This window comes from Erigeron canadensis, chromosome 8 (genome assembly GCF_010389155.1).
Source record: "Erigeron canadensis isolate Cc75 chromosome 8, C_canadensis_v1, whole genome shotgun sequence".
Lineage (NCBI taxonomy): Eukaryota > Viridiplantae > Streptophyta > Magnoliopsida > Asterales > Asteraceae > Erigeron > Erigeron canadensis.
This window is the reverse complement of record NC_057768.1, coordinates 33,519,653-33,547,253: the sequence shown is the minus strand read 5'-3', so window position 1 is coordinate 33,547,253 and position 27,601 is coordinate 33,519,653. Positions and strand designations below refer to the sequence as shown.

The 27,601-nt window shown below is 34.4% G+C and overlaps 3 protein-coding genes and 1 pseudogene across 3 annotated transcripts; 2 read left to right on the top strand and 2 right to left on the bottom strand.

Annotated features, from left to right (window-relative positions):
• Positions 1-235: 235 nt before the first annotated feature.
• Positions 236-6,252, bottom strand: LOC122579577 (annotated as a pseudogene).
• A 3,962-nt stretch (positions 6,253-10,214) lies between these two features.
• On the bottom strand, positions 10,215-11,799 carry LOC122580264. Its single transcript, XM_043752542.1, has 3 exons — positions 10,970-11,799; positions 10,632-10,682; positions 10,215-10,520 (listed from the first exon to the last, which is right to left on the bottom strand). Exons 1-3 carry the CDS (start codon positions 11,793-11,795, stop codon positions 10,471-10,473), a joined length of 927 nt encoding a protein of 308 aa, XP_043608477.1. The 5' UTR covers positions 11,796-11,799; the 3' UTR covers positions 10,215-10,470.
• An 803-nt stretch (positions 11,800-12,602) lies between these two features.
• LOC122609776 lies at positions 12,603-19,659 on the top strand. The gene is made up of 6 exons (XM_043782716.1): positions 12,603-12,708; positions 13,311-13,389; positions 16,634-16,738; positions 17,516-17,771; positions 17,902-17,979; positions 19,146-19,659. The coding sequence occupies exons 2-6, from the start codon at positions 13,351-13,353 to the stop codon at positions 19,268-19,270; spliced, it is 603 nt and encodes a 200-aa protein (XP_043638651.1). The 5' UTR covers positions 12,603-12,708; positions 13,311-13,350; the 3' UTR covers positions 19,271-19,659.
• Positions 19,660-21,326: 1,667 nt separating this feature from the next.
• Positions 21,327-27,392, top strand: LOC122579568. The gene is made up of 6 exons (XM_043751755.1): positions 21,327-21,419; positions 21,698-23,247; positions 23,351-24,331; positions 25,293-25,518; positions 26,271-26,413; positions 26,921-27,392. Exons 2-6 carry the CDS (start codon positions 21,793-21,795, stop codon positions 27,215-27,217), a joined length of 3,102 nt encoding a protein of 1,033 aa, XP_043607690.1. The 5' UTR covers positions 21,327-21,419; positions 21,698-21,792; the 3' UTR covers positions 27,218-27,392.
• Positions 27,393-27,601: the final 209 nt, after the last annotated feature.

Genomic DNA, 27,601 nt, shown 5'->3' with positions numbered 1-27,601 from the left:
TTGGATTCTACATTGTTGAGTGACTACTAAGAATTTCCCTGAGGGCATATATAAATCGTTCTAATTTAATTAGTACTCAGTTTAAGACAATTGTGAATTTAGATATGAATACACTTGACAATGGGAAGTAATTAATCTAAGAATTTCCCTGCAGTCATAAATCGTTTAAATTAGTACTGATTTAAAGAGTATATATTATTATACAGCATATGATATTATATAGAAGTGGTAATGATTAAGAAGATCGATCGAGAGCTAGCTAGACCATAATGCATATATCTCAATTGTTGATAATAAAGGATCCACAAAGACTGTCCATGACTGCAAACTGCATATTCTCGGATGGCTTCCAATGACGTTTCCTCTGATTTATGAACCAATTGTTGATCTGTTTTTGGTCCAATCCTGTTGATTCCGCCAGCGCTATCTTGTCTGCTTCCTGCACATATATGATCGACATCTCCCTTCTTCAATTCATGTTACTACTCAAATACTAACATATAATCTATCTATGCAAAATTATGTATTATATCATTTTGGGCATATATGATAGATATTTTGTGGTTTATGATCAGTAGTATATATGAAAATTCTTCCTATACTTTTTGTTCCTAAAACAGCAAGTATATATATAGTCAAAAAAAACAAAATAAAAAATACTTACAGTTGGATAAGGCCACCTGTAGTGAACGTTCCACCAATCAAGGAGCACTTGTCTCGCTTCTTTGGGTAATTTTCCTTTCTTCTTCTTGTTTGAGAATTCATGCTTCAAGGAGCTGATATACTTACTGTATTTGCGCAAAAGCCTATCTTTGAGAGCTCGATCTTCATTTGTCCCCCAGCTGTTAGTATTTTTCAGCACGTCCGCTTCCCCCTGCTGCTGCTTATTGCTTGTATCTTCCTCTGACGACCTCTCCAAGCTTTCATCTGCCGGTATATATATATCACATGAAAGCCACATATATAATTATGTGTCAACACTACACGCAATATATAGATGATCATATTTCATATATATATATGCTTATGGTTGTGCTCATAAGTGTCAAAAATCTGCTAAAAGTATGTCCGGGGGGTTGCCAACATTTCTAAGTCATGCATCCCTTTCGAAGTAACGGCAATTTAAATAGACCAATAGAATGAGAAACCAAAAAAAAGTTGATGTCTGCCTTATATATCCTTTGAATTATTAAAGATATTAATACCTCATTCAAATTGTTAATTCAAAAATAATTAAGTCAAAACTAAAGTCTAAGCTGCACCATCTGGCATGGTTTTAATTTTTTGATCAGAAGATTTAACTGTTACGATATAGGCCTTTCTCAAGAGGTAATGATCCATACACAACAATGTGTGTTATACATTTGTACAATAGAACCATGTGATGCATATATTTTTGTATATGGAAAAAAAGTTTGTAAGGATCATCTCCCCTTTGTTAAAAGGCAAAACATGTGGATTTTAATATTGTTGTAATCGTTGTGCTAAATCCTAAACTTTGTTTAATTTGTATTTAATCTTACTACTTTGTTTCAAGATAAATGCAGTAGCGGAACCAGGATTAAAAACAATGCGTAGCACAAAAATTTTAATCACTAGTCTTGTATCGACGTAAAATAATGATAATGACTATATTTTTTATGAATTTTAGCGATTTTTAAGAATTTTCAACTACTTTAACGACTTTTAAATGTTTTTAACACTTTGATAGTTTACATTTCTCATTTAGTTGTAGTAGTTCTTTATGAGTTTTATTGTAAGGATATCTTTTAAAAGTTTACAATTAGTTACATTGAATGTTATCTCATATTTGTTTGCTCTGTAAAACCAATAAAAAATATACCATTTTTCAAAATATATAAGACCTGTAGCCCAGAATACGAACGCTCCATGTAGTTCTGCCTATGGATAATTGATGTCCTGATTGACATTTTTAGTCTTTCTATCCGTCTGTTGCTTTTTTAAGTCTTTCATACTCAATTTGTATAAATTAGGATTTAGGAGTAAGTTTTTATTTCAATAAATACGTTTGTGTATGTATGTCATACATATATATACTACAAAGATTCTGGGTCTAGCTAGTACACAATAGGTTTGAGTACGTGATTCCAGGCCAGGATTTGAAAACACTTAAGATTGAGTGGAGGTACGTACGTAGGGCCAAATATAATTATGATGTGTGGAAATGATAATACAAAGGTTTCGTTGTGTCGAATCGCAAGCAGAGCCCAGAGCCTGTTTGAATGTCTTTTTAACAGTGTACGAGCTTACAATAAAGAAGCCAAGTCAGAAAAATAACCCGCAAAGCATGCTCACAAGCCTAGCTAGGTTGGTACGGTTTTTATTATTATATTAATGACTTAAAGTTCAATTCCTAGCTAGCTAGCTAAAATCGTAGACCCCCATGAAGTTTAGAATAATGGGCCGTACGTTTTTGTGAGTTGTTGTGACAATTTATTGAATTTTATATTGTTATTGAGGTAACACTGACAAATACTTTATAATGTTTTGAAAAAAGTTTCATATTCACTTGCTCCTCCTGGCTTAGAGTTCACAAAAAGAACTGTTTTCAATTGCTTTTCTCGGTATGTATAGTTGTCTCTCACCTGAATTAAATGATAAATCAGAAACACCCCCATGAACTCATCCCCCCCTTCTTTTTCTGATATATACGGATGATTATGTGTATGTCTTTTGAAAGAAATAAATAAATAATTAATACAAGATAATTCAATAACAAATTAAAAGACAGTTTTAGCTTTTGAGAATTAAATTAAATAACGTTTCATTTTGTAAATAATACATATATTTTAATAACATATTATCTTAATCTGAACGTAGAAAGTTAAACTCAAACACAGATGGATTGAACCATTAAGTTAAGATAATTCAAAAGAAAAGGTGGATATATAAATAATTTGGGATGAAGTACAAATTCAAGGATTAGAATAAGATGACAAGATATTGGCAAAACCAATAAGATTTTTTGAGAAAACAAACTATCGTACTGATCATACCATGATTCCAAAGGTATCAACAGTGTTTTCTTTTTCTTTGACGAGGAAACATGAAACCTTTGTAGAAAAAGATATTACTTTTGAGTACAACATCTTAAATTAAAAGGAGACTATTTAACTATCTATCACCTATTCTATGACCACATCATACGAAATGGTACAGGTTTTCGAGTTTAGTGTTTTTTACTTTCTGATGCAATAATAAAACAAGCAAATTGGTGTTGAAAGATGATAACAACATAAAATGATGAAAGAAATATGTGGCCCAACTGAAATACCTTTTCTGTCATGAACTTGGGAAAAAAATATCAATAATGCAAATATTTGACCATTTTGTAAGAAACTATCACGTCAAACAAAGGGAAAACGTTTGGACAAAGGAGAAAGATCGATTTGCAAATTAAATCAGCAAATCAAATTTTATTAGGCATGCAACTTAGTATTACCTATATTATTAATACATATAGTACAACTTGGAGTATAAACGATATCTTTTATACGGTTTATATATGGATTTACTATATATGCTTGTCTGCTTGAAGTTGTGAACTGATTGGGTTAGTTTCACGTGACAACATAAATGAAAGTTTGAAAAGAGAAATGATGATTTGTACAGATTCAACTTTAATTTTTTTAATTGCATGATAATTTGTAGTGTATGTAGCTTTTAAAAGGATTCAACAAACTCTAAACCAAGATACGTCCAACAAACTGTGCATGTGGTCCACAAATTCAAAGAAATTTTTAATGATTTGGACTTGAACTATAAGATTGACGCGAAGTCTATAAACATTCTACTGCATATAGTTAAAAAAAAAAAATAGACCTATCTTGACATTTAACAACCTAATAAAAATCCTTCACTATTTTATTGAAATTATTATACTCATTTGGTCCTTGTAACGTTGGCTAATGGCTAAGTCAGTCTTTCTTGATACTTTAATTCGCTATATTTTTCAATTATATCACATCTATATCGTACCAATATTCTTTCATATTTGTCATAGACACAAGAGAAAAAAATACAATAATAAAAAAAAAAAGAATCACTCTATATCATCTTATCTTTATTTTAAAATTACATAAATAAATCATAATCTTTTTGTCCTAAGTATTCTTGTTGTTGTTAATTGTAGTTACACAATAAATGATGTTTAACTTTATTCTAACGATGTGTACATTACACAATACTATACCAAGTCGATCGGCTTCTTTTATATAAAGACTAATATCAATTACTCTATGTTTGGACAAAAATAGATAGATAAAGAGCATCACCAAGTTTTCACCTTTTACTCGATGGTACATATTTACCAAAAGATTTATTATATTATTACTCAACAAAGCTAATTAATTAATTATTTCGTTAATTGCCAGATATTAGTTATTGCACATGTTTAATTTCGTATTTTACCAATGTACGTATAATTAACTGAAAAATAAATTTGATATCCTAGCTAGCTACAACTAATCATGTAACCGAGGTCCGGCCAGCGGATCGATATCAATAGCTAGCTTCTGGTCATCAATTTAAGGCTCTTCTATATATGTATGATTGTTAATGTTATAACATAGTAGTTTGGTATCCCGTAGTATTTAATTAATTGATGATTCTAATTAAAAAGCTCGATAAATATCCTATAAGAATAATAAGAGTTTAATTTCGATCACGGTTTGATGATAAATCGATTTTGATTATCATTCTTTTTTTGAGCGCGCAGTTGATAGATTGAGTTTGCATATGACATTGACCCAAATTAAAGATAGAAGAAAGGATTATCGATCATAGATAAGATGGATGGCCAACAGTAGTTATTCTGAAATTAATATTTAGATGGAAACTAATTAAGACTAGAAACAAACTCAGAAAAATTAATTAATTAGTACAATATATTTCTCTCTTTAACTAGACTAGCTAGGGTTAATTAAGTTCTCCCTTTCTCTCTTTAACTAACACACAACCCTAATTACTTCGACTGCGAATAAGGGAGAAAAATTTCTAGTAGCGTAAATATGAAAAAGTGGTATTATTCCCTCGGTATAAGTTGTAAGCTAGTTTGCGGACAACAAAAAGATAATGAAACTTAAATGTAGTATGTGTATATAGCACAATTAAGATCGATCGATCCATGACTAGATCGACTAGCTAGTATGGGGAGATCGATCGAGCGATGAGCTAGGGAGAGAGACCGACCTGAGGTAATACAAGTAGTAGTAGTAGTTCCTTTGCATAGATTAGTGAGTTGAGATTGCATATTGCTCAAAAACATGGTTGCTTCGTTGAAAGGCCTAGCTAGATCCGATCTGTATCTATCCAACATCTCACAGTATGTTTCCTTTGATCAAATAACAAACTACCCCAAATTAATAAACAATTTATATATAGCAAGCAGTTAATAATTTAAAAACATACTTTACTAACTAATTAATTATACTACGTCCGGATAACTATTAACAGACCATGAATTCATCAAGCTCTGGATCATCTCCAAGACAAGAAGAACACGCGATGTTGGAGGATGATGATCTTGTACAGTAGAAATCATTGTCTCTAAATATTTCATCGAATAGATTCGCTATATCCGGGGGGAGCTCCCACCTGCAGATATTTATATTCCAATAAAAATAAAAATGAATTAGTCGGGGGTAAAAATATACTGAAACATATATATACTGGACAATACATATACTATTCGATCCGTATGATTATCTAGGTCGCGTAAACCAACCAAACAAACATGTACACGACATTGCTGTACAGATATTTATTTTGTTAATGGCAGATCCAACAGTATCTGAAACCAACAGAAAGTAAAAAAAAAAATTTAACTGGATAAATACGTGAATCGGTACACCACGTACACGTACTTATATATATGCCTCTCTCCCATATACGTACATACAAATAGTATACTATACGTACCTTTTGGCAAGAGATATAAGCTTGAAGCAACTTAGGATAAAGTGGATGAGACATAATTTTGGCTCGATTTGCTGATGAAAAGTCATCATCTTCTAATTGCTGCTGCTGATCATCAGATAACCCGTTATTGTTTTTATTTTTGTACCTAGTATTGGAGCCGGATCCAAATAAGACCGGATCAACGACATGTTGTTGTTGACGAGCCTCGCGTGGTGGTGGTTCGTCATCAAAAGAAGCATGATCCGCAGGTTGTGTAACTTGATGATGATAATTCATTAACCCGTACATTTCTTCCATTAGATGATCGATAAATCAAATTGTGGCACACATGTGTAAAAAATTTGATCCAGAAGATGTGTTTGTATAATTTGTATACAAGTAGTAGTAGTGATTAGGAAATGGAAATTAAGGGGGCCAATTAATTAGAGAGTAGTAAAGAATCGGTGAAATTATTAGCATAAAAACATCAAGAAAGGATAGCAGCACCTGAATAATAATGTCTGGTCTCATCATCATCTATCATATATGCATCATCATCATCATCATCATCCTCTAGCTTAGCTACCTAGCTAGCTAGTCCTTCCTTGTTTCACTTCTATCCTTCCTTTTTTAGTTTAATCCACGCACTACTTCCCGCGCGTTGGTTACCTTTATTGGAAATGTGGGGCCGTTTGAGTTGGTGTCCGTTGGATGTGCTTCCTATGTGTGACCAATAGATGTTAGGGTTTGGATACCATGTGTTTGATCATATACCATTATCTTTTACGAGTTTTTTATTTATTATTATTATTTTTTTATCATTATAAGATGCGGAGTTACTCGAGGCTCCAGGGTACCCGGGCTCCTTCCCAACAAAACCACTAGTTACGTATTTTTATTCTAAGAAAAATATAACATGAATATCTAAATCTTCTATACTATATTAATAAATAAACTACCATCCCTTCTTTTCAACTCTCTATCTTTAAAATACCCAAAATATCTTTAATTTTCAACACATTCCTAACTCACACACTAAATTTACCAAATATATCCTTAAAATATTTTACAACCATATTTATCGAAACTATATATCTCCTTTATAAATTAATTTAAATATTTTCACTTAATATTTCTATAATATTCTTAATAAAGTTATTTACAAAAGATACATTCCTTAACCATAAAATAACTATACTACCATTTACGTCAATTACTGTTAGATTAATAGTCACATACTCACATTGTTACCACCACAGCCACTAGCACCACCCGTTGTCAACATCGCCGCTGCATTTATAAACATATATCAAGTTAGACAATTTTTTTTGGAATTCCATAAAAAATATCCAATACAATCGCAATGAAGGGAAAATCGTAATGATCTAGGTTTTTAAAATAAAAAAAAAGATTTGAAAATCGTAATCAGATTTCAAAATTTCATAGAGATATTCAAAATCTCATAAAGATTTTGACTTTTTTTGAAATTTTGACTGTCGCATTACAATTTTTACTCCTTTTTTGAGATTTAGATTTTATATTGAGATTCATAAAACGTAATGCAAAAATCAAAATCGCAATAAAAAGTTGAAAATTAAAAAAAGAAGACAATCTCTATGCGATTTTCAAATTCTCATCACGATTTTCATTTTTTATTGCGATTTTGTTAGGTAGTTTGTCGAAATCCATAAAAAGTTGGTTAATTTGATATATATCTTTTTAATAATTTGGATACTCATGTTATTATTTTTTCTATTTTTAATTATGCATGTTTGTATATCACGACTAAATTAACGATACTTTTTTTTTTTTTATATTTGGCCTTCCCAATTAATCAACTTAATCAGTCCAACTAGATATTTAACGCCCCTTATGTCTTTCAGCCTATTATTGGGAACGGGTTCAAATCATTTGAAAGGCATATTAGATAGTTCTTGCCAATGAGGTGATACATGAGGTTTTTTCTAGAATTTAGTTAGTTTCCTCCAGAACGATAGTGGGACTTTCACCGCCAGTCATGCCCTCAGATTGACTGTTGGTGACGTGGTCAATCACTACCGGACGATGAAGAAACAATGCCGCTGAGTTCAATCTTCACTGTTGTTCATAAAAAACTTAATCAGCCTCTGATTTTTCACATCAAATCATGGTTCCGTCACTAGTTATTATAAAAGGTATTATGACTACTTTCGACAAACAAATGTCGCAAAGTATAGTATCATCATGTTAAAGTGTAAGAAATTTTGATATAACAAAAATTATATGATAATTAATTAAGACACCAATAAAATTGGACCCATTTTTTGTTTCCTTAAAGTTTTATCATTGTCGGGAAGCTCAAAAATATGTATATAAGAGTAAGAGGAGTGAGAAGAAAGGAAGAGAGGGGCAACTTGCGCCATGTGTCATGTGGTGTAAGAAGAGTTGCCTTTTAAAAAAGGTAGAAATGAGTGAATTTTGGAGAGTAGGGCGACTTGTGTCATGTGGCATGTGGGGTAGGGAAGTGTTGTATGTAAAAAAGGTAGAAATGGGTAGATTTAGGAGAAGTCGGCGAGGGGGGGTGGTGTTCACGACGACTTTGGCCGACTTTGGAGCACAAAGGAGCGACTTGTAGAGGTCGGGCAACACAAGTCGGCCAAAGGGGGTGGTATGGGGGGCGACTTATGGTGACAAGGGGCGAGAGTCGGCCAAAGTTGGTGCCACTCCATTCAGTCTAAGACTAGAGGGTCGTGAACACAAATTAATGTTTTGATTCTAGCTACTGCACGCCACTAATTAACCATTGCAAATAAAACCACATATCAGCTAAACCTGAGCCACCCAAATGAGACAAATCACTAAAATCAGACAATTGACCATGAAAAGTTGAAAACCCAACCTCGAATGTATATATATATATATATATATGGAATAGTCGAATAGAAACGGATCAAAAGTGATTTAGTTTGACGAATTGATGAATTAAGGGTCAACGAAAATAGGAACAGTAACTATGGGAGGCTTCATCAATTTTTTCGACAAATAATAACATCATTAATTGATAGTTCCATATCTATATCCCTTTATAAAACAAACTCTCTTCCCCCTCATTAATTTTAAGAGTCTGAAATGATACATTACCCTCCATCTTAATACATCTTTAATTCTATTTTATATATTGTGACTAAAATGCCCTTAAAAAAATTCAACATCTATCTCTCCTTTACACAGAAACAGATAACAAAAACCGTAACTCAAAATTCGTCCCCCTCCTCCCCCCTTTCATATCCCACCAACAATTCATCACATCCCCAACCGCAATGAAATTACTTTTACGTTAATAACAACATCGATCATCATCGTTGCCGTTACCGCTGTTGCATTACGTAAGCACCAATCTAGTTTATAATATATGACAAGTTTAGAAGTTAATTAGTTTCCTACTGTAACAAAACTATTTTATTATAATGATTTTTCAGAAAATAACGACTTTTTGTTTGTAAATCGATATTAGGAATGGTTACATTTGATGTGGATGAGGAATCACTGTCCATTGTCCAGACAAGTTTATTCCTTAAACTATGGTGACATCTCAACACATTACTTCTATGGACTATGCCAACTCTCTAGTCATCTTTTCATATCTCTCGCACTTCCATCGTTTTACATATATTCACATAACATTAAGGACACAACAAAATTTTCTCCCAATGATTGAAGTTTAATTAGAATCATGTAATACTTGGTAGTTTGCACATAACTCTAATTAAGGGCGCTACCGCGCTCCATTTAATTTGACGAATACAAAAATCTAAAACATTAAAATGATATAACACTAGCTACTAGTGTGGATCTGCATGTGTAGGCCATTAATAGTTTTCATGTAAAATTCAATTAATTTACGAGATTTATATGATACTTTGACAAGTGGATGTAAACACATTATCATCTCATCTCTTTGGGTTCGAATCATACTGAAACATTTTTGGATGGCATGTAGGAAAGAGCCACAAAATTTAGCGGCTAGCTAGGTTGTGTACATCAGAACCAAATGCTCGAACTAGTACTCTACCCAAATGCCTAACTAACATCGATCCCTTCACCGGTTTAGAACTTAGAACTTGGTTGTGTGTTAACTCTATTTTCAAAGTATTTCTTTGATAGATTGATATGGTTGTACTATTTTTATTTATGGAGTGTTTTGCTATAAGAGATAGCAATAGTTATATTTGGCCCCCATTTTGATATATTTGACACGTCTGAATATATTTTCATGTCTAACATATTTATGCTTAAATAATGCAAAGATTCACATGTTTCCTTATAAAAGATAAAAAGTTAAAAACCAAACACAAGACATCCTCAAACAAAATTTCACTCAATATGCTTATATAAGAAACTCCCACTAAATTAGGTGGCCTATCTTTTTCTATATTTGGCTTTTATATATATGCCTCACTTTAAGTACTTCATTAATTAAAGGAATACATAAGAGCACATTTGGTATCTCTTCACGTTTGGTGGTGTCTTCTTTCCCCCAAAGTTAGATTGCAATGAATTGATAATGACATTTCACATTCGAAAAGACGTTAACCAGAAGGCAGTTGTGGCAATCAATAATCCTACATAACATACAAGTCGACAAAATGGTTATATATGTGTATGAATACAGATATCTCACAACTTTATAATCATAGTATACTATTCCATATATATAAAAACATTCTAATAACCTGTTATCTTTTCCACTGATGATGAAGTTCCTCCAACTGATAATTTCATAACTACACAAAGTATATATAAAGAGAAAAGTGAGTATGAGGCTGTTATGCACCCAACTTGGGTGAAAAACCCCTCACATACTAATATTTTAATATTTTAAATAAATACATGGCCTCCATGATTTTTACCTTTTAAAAAAAGGTATGTGAGGGGTTTTTCACCCAACTTGGGTGCCTAACAGCCTCATATTCCCTTCCCCCATATATAAAAGTTGCGTTACACGAAAAATATTGAAAATCTTGATCAATTGTATAACGAACTTAATGTACAAAAAATAGATGAAACTTACGTGTATCGCAGTTTGAGGTAGAATTCCAACTTCCACACATACATAGTTGGCCAAGGCGTTCCACGTCATGGCCACAAGATCCTCGTGTTGCCTCGCACGCTTTACAAAACGAGTCGTTACTCACTTCCACATCATACTTGACTCGTATCCCATAAGTCCACTCGGATGGGCCACTCACTCGCAAAGGTGCAAGGGTATAAGCGCTACTATACCCTTGGCACTCTAGTTTACTAAGGTTTACACTCTTGATTGCATCAAAAGGTAATGCACAACAAATTGGTGGACCTGTCCCATAAGCTAAGCCCATACGGGCTAGCCCAAGATCCATCCAACCTTCACAACCATAATATTCTTGGCAGCCCATACCCGAAACATTTCTACATGGTACATGGTTCCCAGTTGGAAAGCCTTGGAATAGTGGTGATTGGGTCGAACAACCCAATAACATGAAAACATTATCTGGGCTTGGGTTTAAGTATGGGGATCTCCAATGCTCCACAACGAAACCGTTTCCCCTGCCTCCTAGCACGATGGAGTCACAAGTGGACAAATGAGGGTCGTGTAATGATATTGAACGATAAGCGTAGTCTATGTTTAGAACCCGGTATGATCCTGAGCTAATGTGGAACATTAAGACATCATTGATGCAAAACAAGAGGTCTCTATAGCCCGAATGACCACATCCGGGTTGAAGAGCAAAAGGGTAATCTATAGTTATGTTACCACAATAGGCCCGACATACATGAGATGAACCCAAACTATATACAAATGGAACAAACCAAAATTTTAATGAGATAAGTAGAACGATGAGCCTGAATCTAGCCATGGTGAGAATTGTAGCAAAACAAAATAAATTCAAAATGGTTGTATGGAATTGAGCATTGAAGTAGCAATTGAGTGGGGATACTTTGCTTGTGATGGTCAAAAAGCATAATGCTTTGGTGAAGAATCTTGGTGTATTATTATGTTTTTTTGTATGGGTTTTTGGTTTCACTTTTGGATATTATATGGTTTTGGACTAGCCCAACTTTTTATAGTTTCATGCTTGAATGTGCTTTTTAAACATACATTGTACATTTGTACATAATATTCTAATAGATGAACATGCTTTTACTACAATGGCCAGCCTTTGTTCTTTTAAACATTTTGAATGCAATTTTTTTTAAAGAAAAAGTTTACTTAACTACAACAATTGTGGTATATTTCTTTAAAGAAACTTAAAATACAAAGATACATAAAATCTACTTTAGAAACTGTACAACAACAGGCTGTTTCCCTTTCCTTTAAGAATTTATGAAACTTTGTTCTACTAGTAAAATAGTGTTTTTTAGATATAAACAAAATATAAAGAACATAGTAACCATCTTCATGTGATAAACCGGCTTGACCGCATACATCTGAGTAAAAAAAAAACTCACACTTCATTTTGAACAAGTAAAACTTTGGGGTTTTCCCTTCTAAATACTTTTAGCGGCCCATAATCAATATATTCTTGTTTAGGGTACGTGCAAAGCTTAACCATTATACGATATGTTCGGAAAAAACAAGTAAAACCTCATCCGTTTTTAAAATATCTATTAGTTTAAACATTTGGGCTAAATTTTAAAGCCCAAGTAAACTTTATAAGGCCCAATCGATATTGTTAGCGGCTTAGCGGTGGTGTGCTGTGTTGTGATCGCCGGTGACTGTAGGAACACACAAAAGAGGCATGCTCACCCTTCAGTATCATCAAATTTCAGGTACCCTTTTTTCTGTAATCATTGTTTATTTTAATTATTATAATAATAATTATTGTTTCCAGTTATTTTCTATATGTAGAACTTATGAAATGTTATATCTTACAAATTGATTATTTTCACTTGAAATGAAATAATAAGAATCAAATAGTTTGTTACCTTTACATTGAACTAAAAAAAAAAAGTTTTTTGCTTTTCTGTCAATATATATATATATATTCTTGTATACCTGTTTTTAGGTTAAACCTGTTATCTTTAACTGTTTTTGTAATTTTATAAAATCCAACATTTTTATACATGGGTTTAACATTATGTTAACTGCTTGCTAGTATTGAGGTGAAGTGTTGATTGTCTTTTATGTGATTTAGTTTTATATTATTTATCTCTACCTTTGGGTAGAGGTAAGACTGTCTACAGCTCACCTCCCCGTACCCCGTCTAGGGATTGGGTCTTTGTTGTGGTTGAGTTTTATATTAGCTGATTGCAGGAAAGTGTTAAAGTGTGTAACTTTATACATATGAATTCAGTATTCTGCTCCTGGATGGCGAAATTTGTTTCTATTTTCTTGAGATTTTTAGTGACTGAATTGTTTACTTGGCTTGCAGGAGAGGTTTATATATAAAGACGTTGGATACTTGTTTGGCGATGGAAGTACGTGAAGAACCACAAGGAAATGTTCCTTATGTAAGAATTGCATATCTTATTTTTTTTCGGTATTTTTTTGGATTTAAGTGGTTTAGCTTGGCATAAGATTGTCTGTATGTTAGTAACCCGTTGAGTGGGTCAATCTCCAAAGAAAAGTTGGAGAGACTTTTACTGCCAAATATTTCTTACTACTCCTTCATTTCCATGGATTTCAATTTATAGGAAAAACAAGAAACTAAACATGGATAAAAATAAATTACGTGGCTATGTGAATAAACTAAATGTGGGTCCTAACTTAATAATTAAACTAACAATGCAGATTGTGGTGACACCACTTCTTTAGTAACTACATGCATGCTTGAGAACGTGGACGGTTACACGAGAATTCTAAGTGATGGATTTCTTGACTGGTTCATTAGAGGGTCAGGCTTGGGTTGAGTCCATCGTCACGTGGGTCGTATCATTGCCCACCTCTTGAGAAGCGACCTTGTCCTCAAGGTCGGTAATCTTGACGCTTGAAGAAGTGGTTATGTTTAGTTGTGTACCCACAAGTGTAACTAGCTTATTATTGTAGTAAAACGAAATGGATGGAATGGCAAAGTTGGCGGTAATTGGTCCTAAAGAGCGCAACCAATCAAAACCTAAGATGATCTCAGAACCTTTAAAGGCCAAGAGGAACAGAGAAATGGGAAACAGTGTCTGATCCAGGGTAATTGGAACATTGGAGCAAAGCCCAGTGCACTCAAGTGGCTCGCCGTTACCGATGAGAACCGGAAAAGGTGTTGTTGCGTGGGTTGTCAAGTGCAGCATGGCAGCAACATGAGGTTGAATGAGGTTATGAGTGCTGCCCGAATCAACTAAGATGCTCACTGGGTGGTTGTTTATTATCCCGGTGAGGCGCATAGAGGTGGTGGTAGACATCCCGAAAAAAGTGCCGGTGAGATAGAAAGGAACCGGGGAACAGAGGGGTTGTCTTCAAGCAAGTTGAGGGCGGAATTGGTGGATGAATCATTGTTATCGACAATGAGAAGAAACTGTGGGGGATTGCACCGATGACCCGGCAGAAACTTTTCAGGGCATTTGAAACAGTCCCGCGGCGCGCCGTTGTTGCAACTGGTCTGGTGAGAGCCTGGCAGTGGGTAGGGTTGATGTTGATGCAGTGGAGGAAGTCGACAACAGAGCCATAGGGCTGGCAGAAGGCGGTGGTAAAAGGGCATGTTGTTTTGAAGTTGGGGATATAGAGGCAGTGGTAGGAGAAACCGGTACAGGGCTAGCAGCCGCAAGTTTCTCTTCAAGTAGCTTGGCGAGTCCAACGGCTTGTGGTAACGAAGTTGGTTTAAGGACGGAGAGTTCTTTTGGATGTCAACACGGAGGCCGGAAATGAAACAGTTAAGCAAGGCCTCTGCGGTTAACCCGGTGACACAATTACTTATATTCTCAAATTCAGCAACATAAGCGGTAACTGTAGTTGTTTGGCGTAGCTTAAACAATGAGGCTTGATGATTCTCATAGGTGGAAGGCCCAAAACGGAGTTCGAGAGCCCGAGAAAACTGTCCATGTGCCCAACAAGTCGTTTTTAGCCAAATATTTATACCAACTAAGGGCTTCTCCAACAAAATAAAACACGGCCAATGATATTCTTTCACTCATTGGAATGTGATGGTAGGAAAAGAAGTTTTCCGCTTGGAAGATCCAATCAAGGGGGTTTGATCCATCAAATGTGGGAAGAGTGATTTTTGGTGTGCGGGGTTGGTTGAATTGCTCGTTTAATGGTGGTTGTGGATGGTGAGTCATTGGGATTTAGGGAGCCAAAAGAGAAGGCAGTGGGAATTTCTTTGGTTTTCCCAACAGAAGTGAGTAGTTTGGTGGTAACATCAAGTTGTTGTTTTTGAGATTCTTGGAGGTTTTGGAAATTGTCAGTATGTTGATTGTTCATTATGGTGTTGGGTTGGACTTGTTGTTTAATCAATTCTTGCAATATGTGAAGGTTGGCGGTAGTTTTGGAAGCGGTGGTGGCGTTATTGGTGAGAAAAAAAGTAAGTAAGTAACTGCTCAGTGCCGCCTTCCGCGGGTTTTGAGCCCCAATACCTCGACGGTGTATGGGGAGGTTAAGATGTAGGCAGATCTTACCTCTTCCTAAGTAGAGGCTGCTTCTAGTTTCTACCTAAATGGTAGAAAAGGCCCTCCAACCTTTGCATGGGATGAGGATCGAACCCATGACCTTTGTCTCCAGAGGCAAGGGTGTTTACCACTGATCCAACCATGCTGCTTCCGAGGAGGCAAGGGTGTTTCTACCTAAATGATGACCTCGTACCACACGTTATTGGTGAGAAACTGATCAAATTTTTCAATGAGTGTGTTGAGCGGATCATCATTGGTGTTAGTTTCCTTCCGAGGAGGCATGGTACGAGAATGAAAGCACCAATTGTTAGTAACCCGTTGAGTGGGTCAATCTCCAAAGAAAAGTTAGAGAGAATTTTACTGCCAAATATTTCTTACTCCTTCATTTCTATGGATTACAATTTATAGGAAAAACAAGAAACTAAACATGGATAGAAATAAATTACGTGGCTATGTGAATAAACTAAACGTGGGTCCTAACTTAATAATTAAACTAACAATGTAGATTGTGGTGACACCACTTCTTTAGTAACTACATGCATGCTTGAGAACGTGGATAGTTACATGAGAATTCTAAGTGATGGATTTCTTGACTGGTTCATTAGAGGGTTGGGCTTGGGTTGAGTCCATCGTCACGTGGGTCGTATTAGTGTATCGTCACCCATGGACATGTAGCTAGAAGATGTAAAACCAACCCACACAAGTTACGCTTAAGACAAGGCTTTTTTAATATGAGCAGTAATTGTTGTTTCCGTTCTTGAATGCACATGTTGCAATGAGTAGGCTGTAATACAGGGAATACATGTCGTGTATTTCATGGGAACACAAGGAAGCAAAATAGATGGAAACAACTAAGGTGCATTGTACATTTTTTTGTGTGGGTAGGTTTCAATGAAATTATTGACCAATTGCCTGCTTGATTACTAAAACTTGCAGCTCCAGTAAAGTTAACAAAAAGTTGCATGCTTGTATTCTCATAACTGTATCAATCATCTATTAGGTTAAAAGCCTCGAGTAAAGGGAGTGTAATAAGTCAAGTGGATTTGTGAGATCCCATCAAACGTTGTTAATAATATGATTATGAAAATCTAATTTGTGTTGGTTACAGTTATTTTATCAACCCCAGATTATTCAACTCTTGTTCTTTTTTATTGGAACATAGGGAAATTCGAAGTTGGCTGGAACCGTTAACTGGGGTACAGCTAGTGTCGTTGGAGTATTTGCTGGTATGCTATATGGAGGCATGAAGGAAGCTTCTGCTTCAGTTGTAAGTATCTCTATACTACTAAAATAATTTGTGACTGAGTCACCCGAGCATCCCATTTTGCTATTCTGGGTTGTAATGCATGATTGTTTAATGAATTTAAGGGTTTCATAGACCTTGTCACCTCAAAATTTTACCCTATTTGACTTTATACCCTTTAGGATGACCTTGGTACAATAGTATGGTGGGGAGGATCCTGAATAAGAAAGTAGTTAATGCAAAATTTTAATTGGGTTATACTTATATTATAGATTATAGATAGCTAGGCAGCTGCCTCTTCAGCAACAAAATATTCTTCAATTGTTTAACAATCAAGGTTAAAGTGGATACTTGCCTATGGTGGATGTTAGGTTTAGAGGTGGGAGTTTTGACCCATACTTATAAATGGGTTGAGTTAGGTTATGTTTCACCTCTAACGGGTAAAATGATTGAATTAAATAGTTGGCTTTGAAAACAACATCGTCATATAGGTCGTAAATTGCCCAAATTGCATTTTGAGTAGGAAAAACCCCATCATCGGTTTATTGAAAGGATTATGATTGAAAATTCGAAACTAGGACAGTTCCGTCTTCCATGATCATATTTTATGGGCAGATTGTTTAAAGAATGTGGACATAAAGTGTTATAGGTCAACCCAGACCATTTTGATCCTCCCAGAAATGACCCATTTTGACTCTTTACGGATTACCCATTTTTGCCTGATCCAACCATTTTTGTCAGATGTAGTTAGATTTATTGATAATATGGTATGAACTTTGTCATTTCTGCCAATGTTCATAGAGCAAGGATGCAGAGGTAACATTAAAACTAGGGAGCACGTCTGACAAGCGGGAACAATATCGATTAATGAGAGATGCAATGGAGAAAAGGTTCATCCGAATTACCCGTGGTTCGATAGTAGGAGGTGTTCGCCTTGGAATATTTACTGCTGCATTTTATGGGTTGCAAACTCTTCTTGCTGAGAAAAGAGGAGTTCATGATGTCTATAATGTTGTCGGAGCTGGATCTGCCACTGCTGCTACATTTGGTCTAATCAGTATGAAGTTTCAAAACTGAATCACACTTTCTATAAGCTCCTTATATCATCTTCTTATTGCCGTATTTTGATGCCTACAAGGCAACAGGTATACCGTTATAGCTAATGGTTTTCTTTTGACATATATCAGTGCCTGGATCACTTGCATGGCGTGGAAGGAATGTGCTTTTGGGTTCAGTACTGGGTGCAACATTTTGCTTCCCTTTGGGTGATTCATCTAAAACCTTGACTTGTTCATCTATTTTTGTGTTACTAGTAGTATTACTTACTTCATGATGTGCTGACTTTGATTCCACTTAAAATTTTAAGGGATAATCTGAAGTATATATGCTCTTAATAAAAATTTAGAAGAGAAAAATAATGGGAATGAAATTTTTTAAACTGACAAGCTTGGAGACGTTCAAATGTTGAATATAATCTACATTAAAATCTAGAGACAAGCGATTACAATCATTTTGTAACTCAACCATTTTTTACTCTGCTTGGCCTGAAAACATAACATGGCCATGTTTTTCTCTGTATTCTGGAGGTGGCAAAATGGTTAGATCAGGAAGGTGAATAAAGGTTCAAAATGGTTAACATTGTGTAATGGGCGAAATAGTTGATGTGTAAATGACGTTACAAAAACTATATTATTACATGCTATAATAAGCATTGACTTTCAACTCATTTTCTTGTTTTCAATTTCTTTTTAAACTTTGAGTCAAACATGCTTTTTTTCGCGAAATAAGAGTAGCATCTCAACCTTCAACATTGTGTAATCAAGGATAGGGTTGTGCTTAAGCTGGGCCAAGCCGGGTCATTGAAAGTTTTGTAGGATTGAGCTTTGCTTGCATAGCTTTGAACCTGTTCTTGTTTATGCTTAGAATTGTTGGGCAAGTTAGAGGCATGTTCAGCTTTAAAATGGCTCAGATAGACTGATATAGGTTCGGGCTTTGCTAATTTTGGCTCTTCCGCTGTCAAGCCACAGCTAAACTTATCCTCGGAATTGGTTTGTGACTTGCTTAGTAGCAGCAGGAATCTCGACCCATTACTTATGAAAGGGTCGATTTAGGTTATGGTTTATTCCCAATGGATCAAATGGGTTAAATATAGTCTTCCCAATTGTTTATTCTAAAAAGCTAGATTATTATAGTAATAACATTGTATTTTTTATCATATTTAACACATCGACTATATTATATAAAAATATGGGCAAAATGAGAAAACCTAGTCTGTTTCGAACAACAGTTTTAACAAATTTTCTGGACTCAACCCCATTACCTGGTACTCCCAGATCCCACATCATTTGACAAGCATTTAATGTCTTGGTTTCTTCTGGCATTTATTCCCTGCTGACGGAGGTATTTGAATTGTAAAATCATTCACTTATAGGTTGGCTTCATTTGAAACTAGTGGAGAAAGCGAATGAAGAGAGCTCTGTTGTTCCTGAAAGCAACAAAGCAAATCCCAATGTAGGTGCTGCAATAGAAAGACTTGGAGGAAATACAAGTGAATAATGTCACAAATCTGAAACAGTAACATGAATATAAACTGTAAAGTAGGCCTGGTTTTTATACCGCCATTATACGAAAATGCTAAGGTCATGATGTGATGGATTATAGCCTTTTTTGTAATGAAACTGGTCCTTATGAGTTGGTGATCCAAATTTTGTAAGACAACTTAGATTAACGTGGCTTTATTGTCTTATTCTGTTTTCTTCAATAGGAATTGTCTTATTGATACCAGAATGAAGAAAAATGAAGGATGTAATAAGATCCTAACAAGGAATGTAGCAATGTTTCTGAATCAGAATATTTGTTGTTTTTTCTTTGTAAAATTTTCTAAGACTTCTAATATTGACTTTTGTTGCTATGATATTAATTTAATGAAACTCATATTTGTACCATGCTTTGTTATTAATGTACCATTTGGTATAGCTGAAATTGTAGACGGTATAAACATAATATACATGGAATTCGTAGATTAATCAAAAGTTATGGTACGATTATTGATTATCATAATTTATGGGTCTTTTACTATTAATTTATAGAATATAGGGTAAATTACAAAAATCATACCTGAGGTTTGTTCGAAATTACACTGGTCATACCTACAATTTAAAAATTACGCGAGACATACCTATTGTTGTCAAAAACTTACACTGACCATACTTATCGCTGACGGTCGTCTATTTGACCTTTAACTCAAGTCACGTGCCTTGCATGTGAGGTATCAAAATCGTAATTTCGTGTATACTTCAGGTATCATCTGTGTAATTTACTCTAATAAAAAAATATTAAGATATTTATATTTAAATTATTAAAGTTGGTAGATATTCTATATTAAATTATATATATATAGTAACACTTCGGGAAAAAACACTCTTAAAATAAGAACGATGAGAATACTTAAATACATCATTTTGATGCATTAAAAGTCCATAAAACTAACATAATGCATAACTAATTATCATTATTTAAGTGTTTAACAACACATTGACCCGTCAAAATCAGAAAAATCATGTTTTTTATTGGATGCATCATTTTGAAGAATATGCATCCAAGATGGATGCACAAAAAATATTTGAGAAATATCACAAAAAATATTTTGAAGAATATGACCCGTCAAACCCAAAATGCTACAGATTGCTAATTTGAGAAATATTTTAAAACTGTAACGAGTCTTCAACTTTGCTTTACCCCTCTAATTTTAGGGGATGACAAAAACAATATGAAAAAGTTAAATTGTTTTTTTTTTTTAAAAATTGTATCTTTTTATATATAGGTTTCCATCAAAAAGAATAAATCATAACAAATAAAATAATAATAATAGTATAAAAGTAAAACTTTAGTGGTTTTTATGGTTATCATTTTTGTTATATTCACTATACAAAATAATAATGATATATGTAATAATAAATGCATTCTTGTATCAATTTCTTGATACATTTTTCATTAAAAAATAACTTTTTTTTCATAATTAATTTTTTTTTTTCTTTTTCATATCTACCCAACTCAATAATTGAAGTATAAATAAAACTCTAAAATTCTTAATAATTTTTTATTAGGGTAAATTACACAAATGATACATGAAGTATACTAAAATTCTTTAAAATATCTCTCTCATCTATTTTATATTTACCTAAAATAACTATAATACCCTTTCTTTCCCCTCAAATCCCAACCACTTTTTTTTTCTCTCTTCCATAAATCATTTTATTCCTCTAATTCATTTAAAATATTTTATCTCAAAAGCCGTAAATTGATAAATTATAAAAATTATATGGGTATTCTTAAAATTTCATGTTATTTCATTAGAAAGGTCATTCGATATACTTTCGATAAATTTTTAAATCCGAGAGCGGAGCCCGTCAGGTCTATCACCCCATCACCGACACTGCCGCTACATTATCACCCCGCCATCGCCCGCAACGTACGGATACCTTTATTTTGTAGTGTAATAACAAAAGTTAATTTTAAAATACATTATCTATCTTAGATATCAAATTCATTAACTATAGGTTTGACTTGAATGATACGAAGTACATATTTGTTAGAAAGGAAAAGAAAAATTCATTTTTTGCTACGAAACGCACTTGTGAAGTATATCAAACCAAACAACATCTTCGTTACTATCTTACCTTTATTTATTGTTGAATTCATTCAGGTAATTTCCATCCATAAATTTCAAACTACTATTATTATAATATTATTATTTACCTTAATTAATTTCCATCTCTTCAATTTCTTGATTCTAAATTCACCTCTATTAGATTTAGATCCTTTGATTTTGCTGGGTATTTTTTGTACTGATTTCACCATTAATTAAAATAATAATTTTACCTCTTTTTTATGTGTGATTTATGATGTGTACTTAAACTGTGTGTTGCTGTTAGTATAACTATAATTATTTATTTCATTATCGAGTTGGTTTTCGTTTTTCAGTTTACCCGGAAAGGGCGAATTTACCGACCCGTCGCCGTTTCCGAACCCTCGCCCATAGATGTAGTAGTTATTAGAATAAGATTACTAATATATTTATGATGAATGGTGAGGGGACTAGTAAAGTTTTGCCATTGAATGTTCCTAATAACCTTGATCATCATGAGTTGTTATTAGTCGATAAAGTTAATGATGAGGGGTCGTCGGTTTCATCTCGTTACTCGTCTTGTGGAGAATCAGAGTTTGATAGATATTGTAGTGCTAATTCTGTAATGGGTACACCTAGTTTATGTGGTTCTGTTGGTACATTTCAAGATTTTCCTGATTCGGATATTGGGTCGGTGAAAAGTTCGAGACTTGGGGATGTGGGTGGTTTGGAGAGTTTTAGTTTAGGTGGGAAGTTTGAGAGAAGTAATAATTTGTTAGGTTTGGGGAGGTTAGGTGAGTATAGTAAGAGAAACGGGGAAAGATCGGAACAAGGGTTGGCGGTGGTTGATGGAAATGAGATGAACTTGTATGATGAAATGGATACGTCGTTTTCTGATTTTCCGGATGGAGGGGGTGTGGTTATGTGGAAAGCTGAAAGTGATTCAAAAAGAATGGAAAGTTGTTCGAGTAATGACTTTTTTGTAAAGAATAAACGTGGGGAAAAAATGGAGGAGGTCAATGTGGTAAATGTAGGTGTGGAAGAAAGTACTGAGGCTCGTATGGGGGAAAGTAATGTTTTTGAAGGTGGAAGACAGTTTGATGAATGTTCTGAAGAGGAAACGTTATCTCGGTTAGAGCATTCAGAGTCTGAAGGTTCGATGTATGGATATGGTACAGATGGTGAGGAACTGAATGGTTTGCCTTTTAGAGGTTACAGGAATTATTTACCGGATAAGAAAAAGATAAAAGAAGAAACTTTACTTATGAATTCATCAGTAGCTTATGGTTCAGATGATTGGGATGATTACATGCAAGAACCCATTGCAAACCCTCAAGATTTATTTGTCGTTAATGAAATTCAAGGACACGACCAAAAGGAAATCGGAAGTGAAGAAGAAGCCTTGAAAAGTATGTCACATGTGGAAGAAAATGTTAACCACTTCACTATGAGCAGTCAGGCCGATGTTTCTAACACTCAATCTATAAGCCATATTGATCATCTGAGACATGAAGAGGAAGAACAAGAACAGCTTATGAAAGATATGTGTGTCATTGCCAAACAAGCAGAAAACTTAAATCAATTCAAGATGGAGGAAGTTTCCCAAGTGGAGGCGGCCCCATTGATGTTAACAATTTCAGATGAAACTACGAACAATCTTACAGTTAGTCATGTTCAGTCAACCTCCACACAAGATACTGAAATTTCAGATGAAACTACGAACAATCTTACAGTTAGTCATGTTCAGTCAACTTCCACACAAGATACTGAAGACTATGTAGCTGAAATGCCCAAAGACTACCAGAGCTATTTACTGCAGTCATTGCCAACTATTAAAGTAGATAAAAGACAAAGTTTTACCCATGTCTCGTTAAATGTTCCTGAAGATGTTCATATGGAAATTAAGGTCAGTTTTAATTTTCGTTCTGCGTAACAAGGTTTTAGTTATTGTTCCACAGTGAACTATTGTATTAATAGATTATAGTAACTTTACTAAGTACATTTCGCAGGCAGAAAACTATGAACTAAATGAATTCTATGATGAAGTTGTTTTCGATATGGAAGAGATACTACTTGACTCTGGTGAGTCTCCTGCTGCTAGGTTTACCCGTAATAGAAAACATAACCATTCCCATGTTTCTCTCCCCTCAAGAGACGGTGGCTCTACTGCTTCAACTTCTAGTATCGAAAATTCTCTCTCAGTTGTCCAAAATCCTTACAAAATTGATGGCATTGAAGTAATTGGTGCAAAACAGATGAAGGGGGACGTCTCATTGGGTGAAAGATTGGTGGGGGTGAAGGAATACACTGTTTACAAGCTAAGGGTATGGAGTGGGACCCATCAGTGGGAGGTCGAGAGGCGATACCGTGATTTCTTTACTCTTTATCGTCGTTTAAAAACGTCGTTTGCTAATAAAGGTTGGGATCTTCCTTCTCCTTGGTCAACGGTTGAGCGAGAGTCCAGAAAGTATTTTGGTAATTCATCTCCAGATGTCGTTTCAGAAAGAAGTGTTCTTATTCAAGAATGTTTGCAATCTATTTTGCAATCCAAGTTCTCTTCCAGCCTCCCTAATACTGTATTATGGTTTCTATCCCCACCGAAGAATGGGCCAAATTTCCCTGTTTTTGACACACATATTTCTTCGTCACAAATTGGAAGCAAACCTGTATACTCGTTGGGGCAGTCAATATCACTTATTGTTGAAGTTAGGCCTCATAAATCAATGAGACAAATGTTAGAAGGACAACACTATACTTGTGCAGGTTGTCATAAATATTTTGATGAGGGAAAAACTCGTTTGCTGGAGTTTGTACAGACACTTGGGTGGGGCAAGCCACGTGTTTGTGAATATAGTGGTCAGGTTTTTTGTTCATCTTGTCATATAAATGAAACTGCAATCTTGCCTGCTAGAGTTTTGCATTGGTGGGATTTTACAGAGTACCCAGTGTCGCAGCTGGCTAAATCGTATCTGGATTCTATACATGACAAGGTAATTTTGTATTCTTTGAAACATGATTTTAATATTTTAATTGTTTATAAGTTCATGTTTACTCATGCATCCACATAGACATCTCTCTTGAATATAAATTTCAAAACACTTGGAAGTATGAAAGTGATTCTTGATATACTGAAACTCTGTAAATAGAGAACTGCAGCAAAGTATATTATGCAAAATTGACCAGCAATTCAAACCATAGTATGTTGCTTTCAGTTCTTAGAAAAGCCATCATACTTTCCAAGATACAGATGATTACATATAGTGAAAAGGAAAGAAAAAGAAAAACTACTGTGGTTGGCAAGAATGCATAGACTGGGACAAAATTATACGGCTGTTAACAAGCCAACATACTTTTTTAATGGCACTTTAGCTAAATAAAAGTAATAAATGTCAACAAATTACACATGTGACTATGCGAGTACATTTGAAATTGATAGCTTGGTGTTTAGTGTATCCAATGGTTAATAGTTTTTTCATAGTCATGCCAATATACTTTTCGTCTCTGGCAAATGTATCTCATCAATAGCCATATCACTTCCATCACTTATGCTTACTGGTTATTTTACTTCTTTTTCTTTGGCATTCTTCAGAATAGGTCTAAAATTGACAAAAGTAAAAAAATTTATGGACTTTATGAATAAGGTGTATGAAAAAAAAAAGTGAAAATTCATTCCATATTTGCTATTTAGTATCTTCACAATCTTTTTTTTTTTTGTGCCGATTTTGGTGTCACACAGACAAAAAAAATACGTTCATGTGCGTCATTTTTTTCCTGCTATTTCTCATTTTTTGACAACTCTGGACTATACTTTTTACTTGTGAATATGATGGTGGGTTTTGCTCCCAGTCCATTGGTCAAGTCTATGTTTCAAAAAATAGATAAATTGTCCGCTCAAGAAAGTAAACAGCTTATCATGTGACTAATTCTCTTATGTGTTTTTCTTTCTTTCAGCCAATGCTCTGTGTAAGTGCTTTGAACCCTTTTCTGTTCGCCAAGGTTCCACCTTTGCAACACGTTATTAATGTCAGGAAAAGGATCGGGCGAATGCTTCCATATGTTCGTTGCCCATTTCGTCGGTCCATATACAAAGGAGTTGGGTCCAGGAGATATCTTCTTGAAAGCAGTGACTTCTTTGCTCTAAAAGATCTTGTTGATCTTTCCAAAGGAGTATTTGCAGGTAAGTTACTTTTAAGGTCTTGTGAACGAATTGTTATATGGGTTTTGATCAATGGATTATACTTTTTGAAGTTTGAGCCCTATGTTACAGAAAACTGAAACAGTTGCAAAGGAATTCATAGAACAAGACATAAATTTATTTGATAATCATATTGCGACAATTCCGTCAGGACTCGAACTACTTATTGCCCTTTTTGTGTTCTTTCAAACTGGAGAGAAAATTGAGGTGGCAAAATGGGCAGATTGGGTAGTGGGTTAGAGTTTGGGTCAAAGTTAGTTACTTTTATGTGCAGGTCAAAATAGGATAGTTGGGCATCATCAACACTTTTGGGTTTTTAAAAAAATATGTAATACATAATTAATGTAGTGAATATGACTACAAAAATATATTGTTAGTATAATAATTTATTTCCTTGGCCTTTGGCCTGGCGGTATTGGGTTGACACATGACCAAGAGGTTATGGGTTTAAGTCGACAAATAGGTTTAACATTAGGTGGTTATGATTGTAGATATTTGCCATTCCGAAAAATATAATTCTTTAGTTGTTTTGTAGATAATACACTTTAGGAGATTAGAAACATTTGAATACATTCTCGAACCCATTATTCAGCCATTCTTTTTGTGCTAATATATTCTGTTTGACTTGTTATCTATTAAAACAATCTATTTTGAAATTGTCACTCATAAGAGATATAGCAGTTTGGCTTTTTTTTTTCTTTTGTCATCTTTTGATGTTGTTATTTCTCTTGTAGCTTTGCCTGTGATGGTAGAAACAATTTCCAAGAAAATTGTGCATCATATTACCGACGAATGTTTAATCTGCTATGATGTGGGCGTACCTTGTGGTGCTCGGCAAGCATGTGATGATCCAGCTTCTCTCATCTTCCCTTTTCAGGTGAAGCATCTATCCCTTATGTCATCCATTTATTTTTGAAAGGTTCAGTTCAGGGTATGTTAATTCTGTTGGGTGAAACGAGTAAAATGAAAGTAAGCAAAATTAAACGGGTCGAATGGTTGGAACATGCTGAAAGTTGCTTAAAGGTCTATATAGTATGCATATGACTTCACGAATCATTTATTTAGATATTCATATTATTATTAGGCCTATATATAACTATCTTGGTCATGGCTAAGGGTGCTAGTTGTATAAAGAGGGAATACTAATTTTAGACTAAAAAGTGATTCAGGTCAACCCTACCTTGCGTGTTTTAACCTACAAAAAAATAGTAGTAATAAATAAATAAAATAGATCCAACCCATCCGTTGTATCATCTATGGTATCCATATTAATAAACAGCTGATTGCCTTTTAAAATCTTGATAACACTACGAGTCAACTTATAAAATGACAAACACCACAAAAAAACTAGAATTCCATGTTAACAAATGGAATGTATCTACAGGAAGGTGAGGTTCAAAGATGTAAATCTTGTGAACTGGTTTACCACAAGGGGTGCTTAAAAAAGATGGCTGCTTGCCCGTGCGGTGTGGATCTTAGGCCAATATCCACGAGAAACCCGAATGTGAACACGAATGAAGTACATGTTAGTCCAAACAACTTGGTTCAGGATACAGAGTCAAAGTCTTCAGTGGGATTTATCTCTGGGCTGCTGTTAAAAGCTAGTCCTGCAAAGTTCTGGAGGACCAAAGACAATGATACCGTAATCCCTATGGGTTCTTTACCAAGTTCTTCACTGTGATCTTTTTGTATTTGTGAAATTCTGTAAAATTATATGATAAAGTTAAAGGTAGATTTAAATGAATATGGACGACTTATTTGGGATATTTTTATACATTCTTTGTAACGATTTGTCTATAAATGTTGGAAAATGATTAAAGTCTTTTTGGTCGCTCATTTCGACCTATTGACGTTAATACAGTGAAACGTGAAATTCTTGTGTCTGTAAAAGTTTTTAGGGATTCTAAGGTCATTGATTTTAGTTTTATAGTCATTATCAACCCCCCTTATATCAATTGTGCATGTGGTAAATCTGTCCATTTTTGCATGTAGTAAATCTAAATTTGGTGATATCTGATCAATTTCACAATTTTTAGAAGTCGTGATTCTAGTTTAGTTTCGTCAA

Coding starts and splice junctions, on each gene's coding strand:
- LOC122580264 (XM_043752542.1), bottom strand. CDS start 11,795: ATGGCTAGATTCAGGCTCATCGTTCTACTTATCTCATTAAAATTTTGG. Junction 10,683..10,969: donor TACCTCAAACTGCGATACAC/GTAAGTTTCATC, acceptor TACTTTGTGTAG/TTATGAAATTATCAGTTGGA. Junction 10,521..10,631: donor ATCAGTGGAAAAGATAACAG/GTTATTAGAATG, acceptor TATGTTATGTAG/GATTATTGATTGCCACAACT.
- LOC122609776 (XM_043782716.1), top strand. CDS start 13,351: ATGGAAGTACGTGAAGAACCACAAGGAAATGTTCCTTAT. Junction 17,772..17,901: donor TGCTACATTTGGTCTAATCA/GTATGAAGTTTC, acceptor GACATATATCAG/TGCCTGGATCACTTGCATGG. Junction 17,980..19,145: donor AACATTTTGCTTCCCTTTGG/GTGATTCATCTA, acceptor ATTCACTTATAG/GTTGGCTTCATTTGAAACTA.
- LOC122579568 (XM_043751755.1), top strand. CDS start 21,793: ATGATGAATGGTGAGGGGACTAGTAAAGTTTTGCCATTGAATGTTCCT. Junction 24,332..25,292: donor TGGATTCTATACATGACAAG/GTAATTTTGTAT, acceptor TCTTTCTTTCAG/CCAATGCTCTGTGTAAGTGC. Junction 25,519..26,270: donor TTCCAAAGGAGTATTTGCAG/GTAAGTTACTTT, acceptor TTTCTCTTGTAG/CTTTGCCTGTGATGGTAGAA.